At 45.8% G+C, this 13,470-nt stretch overlaps 1 protein-coding gene across 1 annotated transcript; it reads right to left on the bottom strand.

Moving 5' to 3' along the window:
- Positions 1 to 6,367: 6,367 nt before the first annotated feature.
- On the bottom strand, positions 6,368 to 12,153 carry LOC139046822 (uncharacterized). Its single transcript, XM_070520733.1, has 2 exons — positions 11,638 to 12,153; positions 6,368 to 7,642 (listed from the first exon to the last, which is right to left on the bottom strand). The coding sequence occupies exons 1-2, from the start codon at positions 11,929 to 11,931 to the stop codon at positions 6,524 to 6,526; spliced, it is 1,413 nt and encodes a 470-aa protein (XP_070376834.1). The 5' UTR covers positions 11,932 to 12,153; the 3' UTR covers positions 6,368 to 6,523.
- Between the last annotated feature and the right edge of the window lie 1,317 nt (positions 12,154 to 13,470).

Here is a 13,470-nt window from a genome sequence, read left to right as displayed (position 1 = left end):
TTAAACTGAGAGAAGGCCCACTGGTAGTCTTAATTTCATTCAACGGAACTAGATATCGTCGTCTACTTCACAGCAGTTAGAAAATTTTCCAGTTGACCAAGTTAGCCGGATTAGGCGAAATGTTAGCCGAATTAGGTTGACTTCTTTTCCTGGGCAGAACTGAGTCATTGTCACAGCTAGACATTCCAGCGTATCCATACCCGAGCCGTCTTTCTGCACTCTATATAACCAGGACGAAGTCGGTGTTACGGTGCAAGTGGAATAAGTGGGATCGTGTACGCAACGTAACGCGTTTGCCCGCTGTGCGACGTCCGGACTATTTGCACCACGTCATTGGTGCGTTGGTGAATGTCCTTACGCGCAAATGTTCGATTCTTCCGTCCGCACTTTCGAGGCAGTTTTGTCCCTCACCACCCCACTCTAACGTGAGTGAATCCCACGCTACCCGAGCCCAACAGCTGTGTGGTATGCCCCCACGCTATGTCCACTCGGTGGGACACCGATGCAGGGCCTGATAAAGACCCTGATACAAACCTGATACAAACCTGATACAAACCTGATGCAAACCGTGATAAAGAACGAAAGAATGTATGTCCACGTGGAGCACATCGATGACAGTGATGCGATAGCCTTAGCGATTTCGGCACCTAGTTCTCAGACTTTACTTTGAGCTGTCTACAGGAACGGCTCGCATTTCGAATTATTCAGTGCTAGGACACATACATCTTACCTTGTCTATATACTGGCACTCCAAAGTAGTAGTATACACTTTCCGACCTTTCCACCTGCGCCCCTCCCGTCTTTATTGGCTAGGCCCACCGCAGCCTACCTTCCTCCTGACCCCCCGTCTACCTTGACACCTCAAGTACATTAAATAAAGTTTCGCCTCTCTTTTGAGCTCGTGGGCTGGGTATACGAGCAATGGCTGACAAAATTTCCCAAAAAATCATGTTTTGTAAATTAAAGGGCTTAGAAAGCAAATGCGAAAACCATTGGGATTGAAAAAAAAAATTGGGAGGCTACTGGCAGAACTGTAAGGCTTCTCAAGAAGTGAATGAGTGAGTCGAAACTGCCCTGAAAAACAAGGTTGCAAAATATTCGAGATTTTAATAAAGCGACGTACAAAGCAGCAAAATATGATGCGGTATGTAGCGAATTTTATATGCTACCAATTAACGAGTACTAATGAGCTGTGTACTTGTGAGCAATGTCGCTGGCGCCAGCGTTGCGATATGGAAACAGTTGCTCTCACATGTCCAATACAAACAACTGGGATATCCCTTTTTGTGCAGAGTTTTCAAACTGAGAACTCCGAGCATACACTTTTTTGACAAATAATTTCCAGATTTTCGACATTTTGCACCCAGCCTAACGTGTTTCTAAAACAATATTCTGATTGAGTTGGTAAAACTGATCCTTGCTTCCAACATGCAGGAAAGTTCATGTGCGCTTCATAGGTAATGCATCGAGAGCATATCTGCATTTGCATGTACATAAATAGGTGAATTAGGGTTGGAAGTGGGCACCAAGGTAAAATCTAGTGCGTCTCAAGTGAAGACAAAACGCCTTTCCTATATATCCGACGCTCGCGAATAAAAATAAATAAATCATTTTATAAATAAATATAAATAAATGAAAACAACACAATCGTTCTGCTTCAGAGGAAGGAAGTTTTGGGAATGCTAAATCAGATGTAACTCTACTATTACACTGTTTGTTATGTTTTGATGACAAAACAATTAATAATCGTACCTTGCAAATAAACATTAGCCTAATACATCATTTAAGTTTGGTCCAATAACATAACTTTGCGGTTGTTTTGCTCCGTTATCTAAGGAATCTGATATAAAGGTCAATATTTTTTACAAAGAGAAACATTCGTCGCTCGTCAAATTATATTTCCAATAGTTTCGCAAGGAATAAATTTATTGCGTAAGGATAAAGTTTTGTTGGTACGATCATTACAGTGTTTGGAAGTACGTGACACAAATTATACCAAGGATAAGAAAAAGCCTTCCATAAGAGGGGAGAGCAGGGAAGCTTTCTGAAGTATCTCCTATTCTGATATCGTATCTACTGAAGTAGAGGCAGACGCCTCACAATAAACCTCTACCCGGGAGAGGCTTAATGCTTGCGATACATACGGGACGTTTAATTGTATTGGTAACATGATGTTTACAAATCACTTATGACACGTTGCACAATTCCACTTTTTGAGTTGGTCTCAGAGACAGACATAATTTGCATAAAAAATCAAACTAGTTATTTGACGTAGTACTGCGGAAACCCGCAACCCTCAGTTGGTAGAGTGGCTTCCCCGGAAACGACGTGGTCCTGGGTTGGAGTACCGGACCAGGACGAATTTTTCTTCAACTGTGAGACTTTTCTTTCGAGGAACCCGTATGGTAACATGATTCTGGATTTTGGCCTTGGCAAAGGTACCCGTACGGGTTTCCTTTGTAGCAATTGCTACGAACGGGTGGATGTCTGATTTTCCCTTTATCAAACTAATCATAGGCATAATTAAAGCTTAAATTCTTGTGTTATTTAGCTTTACACTACTTCCTTTGCACCACATGTTCCGGTGAATTGGACGGCTATATTCAGTGGGAAAGAATTCGCAGTATGGGACATCAGTTTGGGATCCGCGTTTTTAAAGTTTGCAACAACATGCGATGGTGTAGCATTAACATTCCAGCCTGAATGCGTAAAAAAGCACTTTTTGTGGTGTGCTTTTTTTTTGTTCAAATCCTGGCGTTTTACGTGCTGAAACCATGACATGATAGTGAGGCACGCCGTAGTGGGTGACTCGGGTTTAATTTTGACCAACGGCGATTTTTTGAACGTGCACATAAGCGTGTAGTTTACACGGGTGTTTTTGCATTTCTGCTGCATGGAAATGCGGCCGCTGCGGTCGGGATTTGTGTTTCGTTAAAAAAAAAAGGAAGCGGTACAACAGCTCATTTTCACCGCAAGTTTGACGGGGCTTGTCTCAAACCTCGTGCTACTCGCAAAATTTCATCAGAAGCGGACGAGTCTTGTGATATCGCTGGCTTTAGTGCGCGCGTTGCAGTATATCTGCTCAATTTATTAGTTGAATATTGATTCAATTCAATTTTCTTATTAGTGAAGTATGCGCATTGGTTTTGCGTTCAAGTAATGCATACATATCCGAGTATTTCAGCGGAATAAGTCGATTTGTGCCGACCTCTACAGGCGAATAAAAAAAGTATTTCTCTCAACATTAAAATAAAACACGCAGTAGTATATTGCAATGTTCTTCCTCTACGGCATTACCTTCTGTGGGTATTCGAAATACGAGCACAGGGGCCTCGAATCTCTGTTTAAAGAGGAAAAAGACTGCGGCGACAGACGGGACGCCAGACGAAGTAGTGGACACCCGCCGTGGTTGCTCAGTGGCTGTGGTGTTTGGCTGCTGAGCACGAGGTCGCGGGATCGAATCCTGGCCATGGCGGCCGCATTTCGATGGGGGCGAAATGCGAAAACAACCGTGTGCTTAGATTTAAGCGCACATTAAGAAATCCTAGGTAGTCAAAATTTCTGGAGTCCTCCACTACGGCGTGCCTTATAATCAGGAAGTGGTTTTGGCACGTAAAACCCCATAATTTTTTAACGAAGTAGTGTACGCGGCAGGCGGTGTCTGGATGACGTAGAACACGCCCCCCAAATTTCCAAGCACTGAAGCAGCGCGGTGAGGCAACCATTCGAGGATGGCGGAATGGAAAGGCGAAACACAGCAGACCGAGATTAAACGATTGCCGCAAACCTTAACGATGATAAATGGTTCGTATGGACTTTGGACAAAATGGACTTTTACACTCGGAGCGTTGAACAGAACTGGTCGCTTTTTAAGAATAATTTTAATGAATTAGTACAGAAATACCTACCCTTGCGAGTTGTCCGCTATAACCATCGAGCAGGGTGGTTTAATGCATCCCTAAAACGTATCTCGAAGAGAAGGAAGCGGCTGTTTCGCCAACCCCCCCCCCCCCCCAAAAAAAAAAAAAAACTGAACACGGCTGATAGCTGGCGTGCGTATCAGCAGGTTGTTTCACTGTTCAAAAAACGCAGTCCAAGAATCTAAACGCGGTTTCATTTACAATACATTTCCATCTATGCTGACTGAAAATACTAAACAAAAATTTGGAAAACTGTCAAGGGTTCCGAATGTAACACAATATCCTTGACTGATGTATATGGTGCTGTTATCCCGCAAGAAGAATCTTCTTCTGTACTCAATGAAGTGTCTCCTAAATCATTTTTGACTAACCCTTTGCTCTATGCTCCTTTAAGTGAAGTTGTTGAGATGAATTTCCCTCAGATGGAGCCCTTGAGAATTGATCACGATGGTGTCGTGAACTCGATTCGTAAGGTTTCATCATCGTCAGGAATAGATTATATTAATTCTAAGTTTTTATAAAAATACCCAAGTGTACTCATCCATAATGTTGTGCAGGATCTTTTCGCAAACTATTTTGTCGTGCTCATTACCACAGGATTTTAAAGTAGGCAAGGTGGTTACATTATTTAAGTCTGGCGTCGTGCATTCACCTTTAAATTACAGGCCGTTTTCTCTAACAAGTGTGCAAAATGCAAATGCAAAATTCTAGAGCATATAATATACTCTAATCTCGACAACTTCCTAGAAACAAATTCATTGTTTTCATCTCGCCAGCATGGGTTCCGTAAATTGTTTCCTGTGGTACTAAACTTATTTCATTTGCAGATGAAATCGGGGCCGCGTTGGATAATGGATTTCACATAGACGCCATCTTCTTCGACTTTTGTAAAGCATTTAATCTCGTCTCTCACGAATTACTTTGTCTATGCTTATGCTTATAGAAACACTAATATTTAAACACTACTAATACAACTACCTAAACTAAACTAATAATACTAAACATAATAATACTAAACAAACACTAATAAAATTAAACACACTCAACATTGAGAACATTTTCTCGTGGATTGAACACTTCTTATCCAATAGAACAAAATTTGTCTCAGCTGACAATTTTGACTGTTCGCTTTGTCCTGTCAGTTCCGGGATGCCGCAAGATTCTGTTCTCGGATCCTTGCTTTTTCTCATTTATATTAATGATTTGCCTCACTGTGTAGCGTCCTCCATAAGGTTATTTGGAGACGAATTGTGTCATTTACAGAGTAATATCATCAAATTGTTACACTCAAACTACAATCTCATCTTGATAGGGTAACTAACTGGTGCAACACTTCGAAAATGCCACTTAACAGCCAAAAGTGCAAACTAATGAGGATATCCCGCCATACTGCTTCGTCTAACCTATCCGACTATCACTTGAAGAACTCTGTACTCGAAGAAGTCAGTTCCTATATATACTAAGGCGTCCACATAACATCTAATTTTTCCTGGCAAACACACATAAACCACATCACTAACAATGCTAAGCGTACGCTTGGTTACCTCCGTCGCAATTTCTCTGTGGCACACACTAACTTAAAGCTACTTCTATAGAAAACACTAATACCTCCTAAGCTTGAATATGCCTCTTCTGTATGGGACCCCGGCTTGGATTACTTAGCAAATGCAATAGAGTCAATACAACATCGTAGCGCACGTTTCATTCTTACTAAATTGTCGGACATCAAGCGTAATATCGATGAAGGCTACTTTAAACCTCCCTCTCCTCTCATCCTGTAGGAAGTTAGCACACTTATCACTGCTTCAAAAGATTTATTATTACAATCCGGAATTAAAAAGGGAAGTTTTGTCCGAACCTGCATACACATAATCGCGTACTGACGAGCGCCATAAATTGAGCGTTCCACACTGTCGCACGAACCTATTTTTTATTCATTTATTCCTTATACTACCATCGAATGGAATCATCTGGCGGCCTCAATTGTTAACATAACCGATACGTCTGTTTTTAGAACTACTATTCAAGGATGCATTTGTTAATCCGCACTTTCAATTTTTTAAAATATTATTATACCCTGTTATCTGCACATGCTATGTATTTTGATCCATTCCCTTCTTTAACGCCTTCGGGCATTGAATTAAGGTAAATAAATAAATAAATAAATAAATAAATAAATAAATAATTGCGATGCGACGCATAAGCATTGGTCGTGTATTTGGGACACGGGACAACGCGGTACTCTAGCGTAGTATCAAACACGAACGTCGCAATGAAATCAATCGCTTTAACAGCCGCGCGGCAATAATCGAGAGGAAAGTATCGGGGTGAATGTCATAAGGTCAGAAACCGCGCGAGGAACACAACGTTTGGCAACAAAAACTGTATTAGCCCAAGAAATAAACAAAAGGAACGGCCAGTAAAGTCAGAAAAGAATAGGTTGACACTTACTAGGGATAGCGAATTTCCAAAAAAAACAGATGTCGCATAGCTCACTTTATTTACGAGAAAGGAGATAAAAAATCCGTTAAGCTCCTGTGACGCATATTGTGAAGCGGCGAGGAGGATTCTCCGGTGCCGTGCACATTCTGCGATGACGAAGGTTAGGGTGCTCCTCTGATGCTACCGTACGTATCTGTATCTTCGAGCCAGATACGGAACTGAATCTTTGCGTTTCGGAGGTAACCGTCATTTTTCAGCGAGTCAATGTCTGTAGTCAATTGGAGGTGGAAGTGTGGCAATGAGGGGTCATCGTGGTTGCAGCAACAACGCTCGGCAGCGGGAGTCAACCAACGTAGATGGGATGTTCCTGGATGCAACGCGAACACTCTCCAGAAAGGCGGCCAACACTTGGAGTCCACCAGCGTCCCGTTAAACTGGATCTTCAGAACCAGGTCAGCTGCACAATCGCCGTACTTCCAAACGGCAATGGTAAAGTGCGTGTCCTGCATGTGCGGCACCGTAATCTCGGCAAACTGTTTTCTGTCTCCCTGCCACTGAATGATTTCCTCAAAGTATTCTAGGGTCAGACGATATGTCACGGTAGGAATTTTTTTAATGCGCGCGGGTATCGACAGCGCACTGTTCAAATGCCGAACGTCACCGTACTCAGCCCAACAACGAGCAATGACACGGCTGGAATCAGGCTTCGGGGAAGTTTGCCGCGAGTGTTCCAGGTGGGCTGAGTGTTCACACTGTCGACGTATCTCATCTTCTTGTTCCGAGAGCAACGACAGCGACCTCGACGTGCTGGCTTCCTCCAATGGATTTTGCTGAGACGTCCGCTGTTGCGACACGGTCGAGGAAATCGTAGCGGTGATTTGTTCCATCTCGGCCTTTAAGTTCTGCTCGCATGCTCCGAGCTCGCGAGTGAACCTGGCTTCCTGGTTTCTGGCTTGTTCCGTAAGCTCATTCAACTGACTCTGAATCACTGGCAGCAGCTGGTCGTGGTTGAGGCAGCCAAGCATCGCCTTCACGTCTTCAAGGGCAGCGTTCACGTCTTCGAGTGTCACTGCTGTAGGATGCGAGGACTCTGTGATCGCAGTAGAAACACCTGCACTGCATCCGGCCGCGTAGTGCGTCGGCAGGTCTCTGTGCTGGACTCCCTCGCCGCATCGCAAACACTCGACGATGTGAAATGTGCACTCGTTCTCGTAGTGCTCCAGGATGCGGTCCATGGTGCCCGTGTACTCGCAGCCGTGCGCTTCGTTCCAGCAGTATGCCTTAAGAGGAAATAAAATAAATTACACGCATTAGAATTTTCGCCAGACAAACTATTTTTACTAAAGGCGCGTACCATCTCTGCCCCTAACATTTAGAACGTACAGGGTCGTCCATTCTTAGGGTGAACACGGCTCACCGTGGCCGCGCTCCGCGGGGCTCCGTTGCCTCCGGCGCGGCGGCGCATCGAAGCGAAGCGGCGCATGCGCACATGGACCTCGGGGAGGCGTTTCGCGTCGTCTGCTACAGCGCTGGAGTTCTGGCCTTGCTGCAAAGCACACTTGGCTGGACCCACAGGTGACTGCGTGCCAGAGGCGGCGTCGCGGGAAGGCGCACTTCGCTTATTGGATCATTTTCCAGCTGGTTCGGTCTAGAGCTTGTGAACTGCCTGCTTAATCAATATACATTACCAGAAACGACTTTCTCGCCACATAAATCATTTAGTGTGTTATAAGTGATGAGGGTAAAAATACAGTCGTTTTTTCGTGCTCTTTATTAGGCTGAGGCGTAGATAGTCGTGTCGTAGATAGTCGTAGAGGCATGATAGTCGTGTCAGAGACGTCGCCCAACCTGAGGCTGTTGTTAATTTGCTCATGTATTGCTCACTTGCTCAACAATGCTCATGTATTCAGCTTCAGTGGTAACTGTTTGCCGAACTTTACGGGGAGCATCCCGTAGAATTCCTCCATCCTTCTTATAAGCCTAGCGATTCTATTCACAGTTTTCAGTGGCCCTTTTGTAACCTCGGATATAACGCCTTGAGGATAGTTTTGTAGGCACAGATCTACAATGCGTCATCTTTCTTTTTTCCGGTACCCGCGACATGACTAGTTTCCGAAAGTGCACCGGGGAGATGAAATTATCCTGCAATGCGACAGCGTTTTTATCGCCGAAGTGTCATGGCAACCAGTAACCGAACAAAATACAATTCATCATGCAAGTCGACAGAAATGCGTTTAATGGAAACACCTCTGGTGTCTTTCGATTTGACGAGTCATCCCAGAATCTTTAACTCGTGAGCGGCCGGTCACTCAGTTGTGTAGCCGTTGGCCGCACCTCATCATCATATTAAGCTAAGATGGGGCATACCATGGCCTAAGCTAAAAAATAAAGAAAGGGGGGGGGGGGGCTCGGCGTTAGATCGGGCTGACGCCCATGGTCAGTTAGAAAGTACACTGGCCCGACCACAGCAATCTGGCTTGGGTTTTACAAATGGCGAGCCCGTTTGACGACCACCGACATGCTGTCGGCAGGCGACACCGGGCCGGCCTCATGACCGCCGGTTTAATTATCGTGGCCGCGTTCGTCCAACACACGGACCGGCCACTTCCCCAGGACGGCAACTGCATCGCTTGTCTGCATTTGGGTTTTACCCACTCCGCCCAGCCCTGCACCCCTCCTACCCCCTAAATAAGAAACGAAAAAAGGAAAGAAATCAATTCCTCCTACTCTCCAAATTAATGCGATGCCCACCTCTATGGCGTAACGCAGAGGCAATGTGTCGCTTCGTACCGTATACCGCACAATTAACAAATTATTATATGCTAGTGAGAATACGCATATGGCCTATTCCGAGGAAGTACTGGAATGAAATAGAAGCGAATAACGGCTTAATTGCCCGGCAAGAGGTAAATTAAGCTAGAAAACGGACACGTAGATTATAGATTTTCCCCTCCAATTACGTATTCCAAACGGACACAAACAGCATTCGCATGCGGCGGGTATCGACTCCAAGGAGAAAAAAACGAACAAACAACAACAACAACAACAAAAAAAACGTCGGCGCCACATGTTTTATTTCACCTGACCAATGTAATCAAAAAATTGACCGACGATTCCTCTAAATGAGAATGCGACTTCTCGCGTCAGGTAGCCGTCACAGGACTGGCACCGCTTCGGTGATTTTGCCCAAACTGTGACAACAAAAATTAATGCTGAAAAGGTGGAGTAAAAACAAATCAGTTGCTATGCCGGGGCGGGTACTTTTCTACATCGCGTATAGCGCTCCACGCCCTCCTACCAGTGACATTAATGTGTCAATAATCGAGTCTCGAAGCAGCGGATATCGCGTCTTAGTTGCGGTCGAAGTAACATTATTGCCATCCTTAATGGTAAAATGCATGGCAAACATAATGATGTGTGATTGAAAAATCGCTCTCTAACTTTCTGCGAAATTTATTGCGGGTTTCGGTCGTTTTCTGAAGTTAAGTGAATTCGTTCGAGCATCAAGACATGCGCGAAACGGCGCGCTAGGCTCATCACGTGATGACTCCAACAAAGAAGAGCCCGCCTAATAGGTTGCTCGGTACGAACTGCACCGAGTGCGGTGAGAGTAAAACAAAACAGCCCCAGCCAAATAAAGAGCGCGAAAAAGCGACTGTATTTTTACCCTCATCACTTATAAAAAACATGCTAAGTGATTTATGTGGTGAGAAGCTCGTTTCTGGTAATGTATATTGACTAAGCAGGCTGTTCACAAGCGGTAGACCGAACCAGCTGGAAAACGTTCCACTTAGTGAAGTCCGCCTTCCAGCGACGCCGCCTCTGGCACTAAGTCACCTGTGGGTCCAGCGAAGCGTGCTTTGCAGCTAAGCCAGAGCTCCAGCGCTGTGTGGATGGATGGATGGATGTTATGAGTGTTCCCTTTGGAACGGGGCGGTGGGTTGCGCCACCAAGCTCTTGCTATTATACTGCATAATGTCCAACCTAAGTCAAACAATAAAAATAAAAAAAATTGCTGCAGCAGACGACGCGAAGCACCTCCCCGAGGTCCGTGTGCGCATGCGCCGGTTGCACTGGCGCCCCGCTAAGCGCGGCCACGGTGAGCCGTGTTCACCCTAAGAGTGGACGAGCCTGTACCTTTACATGAAGTAAGGTGTGAAGCAGTGTATGCGCTATGCTTAAAATCAACCGGCAATATCTGCCGCTGTCTGAACGTTAAATGTGCATCAAACACGAATACTATGTCAAAGTGAATCACCTAATTATGCTTCTAAATCGCAAGACAGCTACTCTCAGACAAGAGTCAGCCTTGATAAGCGAAAATCGGGGAGGAATACGCCCACACTTTAAATATTCTTCCAGCTCCCAACTCGTCTACGGGGACAGCAGCATTTTTGTGCAGTGGAGACGGCCATCTCATTTTCGCTTGCTAACTTGCTCCTCAAATAAATGCGGTCACCCACTACGGGCCAAGATAACTGTTATACACCGTAAAATAGTTTACACCCTGAAAAGTGAAAAATGGTGTAAGGGTGTCTATAACTTACACCCTAGGGGTGTTATTTATATAACGGACACTTGACGGGTGTGAGTTATAAGCACATTTACACCGTCTTTCACTTTTAAGCATGTAAATTATATTAATGTAGGGCGGTTGCCAGGGAGGGGTGGGGGGGGAGTTGCTGTTGAGGGCTAACTTCCTCAATAAAAAATTTGCAGAAATGATAGTTTTTCAGAAGCAATACTATCTTTTAGAAGAATAACTAGTGAATTTATTTTACAGTGAACCCAACTTCGTTTTCTGATGTTTCAGTGCGAATTCCAAGGGAAAGGAGAATGTTTGAATAGAAAGTGATTAAGTATCACTGAATTGTCACTGAAGTGATTAATTATCACCAGCTTCCCTTTGAATTTAGCGCAGAAACGACGACCCCAAAATTTCAGTGCGACGTCGGACATTTCAAAGTATTGCTTTTTTGTATTTCTCTTTTATCTGTGACACTAAGAAATAAGTAGATACCGAGTTCCAACGGAATATTTCGCATGAGCCTAGAGGGAGTTTGAGTTGTTCTATTGTGTTAGTTGTGATAGACGCTAAAAAGTAAAATTTAGTCAGGGTGAATTTGTGTACTACAGTACGGCAATAGTAAAAGGGATACGAATCGTTAGGAATGCAGATACGCCGCCGCGTGAATTATACAAATACTAATGCATACTTACCCCCCCCCCCCCCCTCCCGAGCATAAGTGGCAGAAATTGTTTCTTTTCTCCTCACCTTCATGGTGTTCGCTGTTCTGGCAGGGAATTCATAACCCACGCATTCCGCTTGTTCGAATGGCTCTTGATCCAACGGACACTGCTGGAAGCTCCCTTCGAGATTGCCTGCGTGGCAAGATTGGCACAGAGCGTGACCGCACGGCAACAGCACCGTCCGTTTTGGGATCATGCGGCAGAGGCCGCACACACGTGAACTGGGAACCTCGTCGACGAACCGCGTCGGTCGCCAGTTGACGCCGGCGACGACGTGGTCGCGAAAACGGTGCACCCGTCCTCGTCCGTGATCCGGCATGGCGGTGTCTTCGGGCACGAATGCTACGCCCACACGAGAGTGCGGTGGCTTCCTTTACCGAGCTTATCGCTACTGGGTGGCGTCAGACACTTTGCCCAGATAAGCGTCAACGAGAGATAAAATGAGCCCTGCACTCACTGTCGCGTAGAATGGGGAACACTTGTCGCACCTTAACCTTCGTAACGCGGCGAGGAACGATTGCTTCGTTATCGTCGGCGACAGCCGTTCCTTACATCTACTGCTGATTCCGTAGCAGCGGATGCATATTCACTGGGCTTGTTCCGCTGTCACGTGCACTCGGCCGCAACGCAAAATGCAGAGCACGCGAACGCGTGGCGAAACGGCCCTCCTTGCCTTCTGGCGTCACAACCCTGTCGTCGAGACCGACATTTGTGCGCATGCGCGTTCCTCCGTCACCGCAAGCGTGCAGGTTTCCGCGCTGCCTTCTTGTGCGCCGGCGATAACGGGGTACATGTGGCCCTCCTGCGATTGGCGCTGTGGCGGCTTGGAACGGGACGACTTCGTTGACGTAAGGCAAATCAAGGGCGTGGTCGAAGATCTTTGTTCGATACGCGTTCTGTTCGGTTGCTGCAACGTCACAAAGTGGCAGTATGCAAAATTTCTGAGAACGGGGCGGAGAGAGCAGCCAATCGGCAAGCGGTGAACTCCCCGGATGTTTACTTCCCTCGTCTTCCGTGTGCTTCCACACAGTATACTACAACACGAAATGTTTGTCGTCTTCCAATGAATGAAATCTTTACCTAAAAATGTATTTTTTTTTCTTTTGAAGCTTAAATACGTTTTCAAGTAGTAATACGTGTGAATACCACAATATATAACTATTAGTTTCTCTGCGTAGTCCCTTGGTGCTGTCGCACACAGCGAGGAGAAAAAGATAAATGAAACGACGGGAACAGTGGCGCACTTTTCAAGAATCAGCAACAACATTCCAGTGGCTTGCTGGCACCGATGATGGGGTCGATTTCGCTGTACATCCAAGGCGCTATTTGTTTCGAGAAACGATAGCGACGTCGGAATTGGCGTTCTGTCATTTCTTCAAACGCGTTTTGCACCGTCACCCGCTCTCCATCCTCCTCAAGCAACGCCAGCGCAACAACCCAAGTTCCCAACGCAAGCGCAATTTTCTCGAATTGAACTATGGATAGGATGCGAACGTGCTAGCCACCGGTTGGATCCAATCCAATCTAGCAGACGCGCCATCCCAAGCCGGTCTTGTAACGAGCGTATGATCGCTCCACACTTCCCAACTCCCGTCGGGTTCGGCGCCTAGCAGAAAACATTGCTCGGTTGCACCTTGTCATTCGACGTCATCATTTTGCGTGTCGTCATTTTGACGTCACCGAAAACGTGGCCGCGCCCCGCGGCTGGCGGCGTCGGCGCGGTGTAGGCCAATCGTGCGCGCCGTTAACCGAACGAAGGCGCCCAACGACGATCTCCGATCGCCGCCCCAATGTTTCATTCTCGTCTTGGCTGTCTCCGTCTACAGAGCGCCTTTTCAGCCACGCTTTCTTGCTAGAA

The sequence above is a fragment of the Dermacentor albipictus genome, chromosome 6 (assembly GCF_038994185.2).
Source record: "Dermacentor albipictus isolate Rhodes 1998 colony chromosome 6, USDA_Dalb.pri_finalv2, whole genome shotgun sequence".
Classification (NCBI taxonomy): domain Eukaryota; kingdom Metazoa; phylum Arthropoda; class Arachnida; order Ixodida; family Ixodidae; genus Dermacentor; species Dermacentor albipictus.
This window is presented reverse-complemented; position numbering and strand designations above follow the sequence as displayed.

Excerpts from the sequence above, each read along its gene's own strand:
- LOC139046822 (XM_070520733.1), bottom strand. The coding sequence starts at position 11,931 with ATGCCGGATCACGGACGAGGACGGGTGCACCGTTTTCGCGACCACGTC. Across the intron at positions 7,643-11,637 it reads GAACAGCGAACACCATGAAG|GCATACTGCTGGAACGAAGC; the intron begins GTGAGGAGAAAA and ends TTTCCTCTTAAG.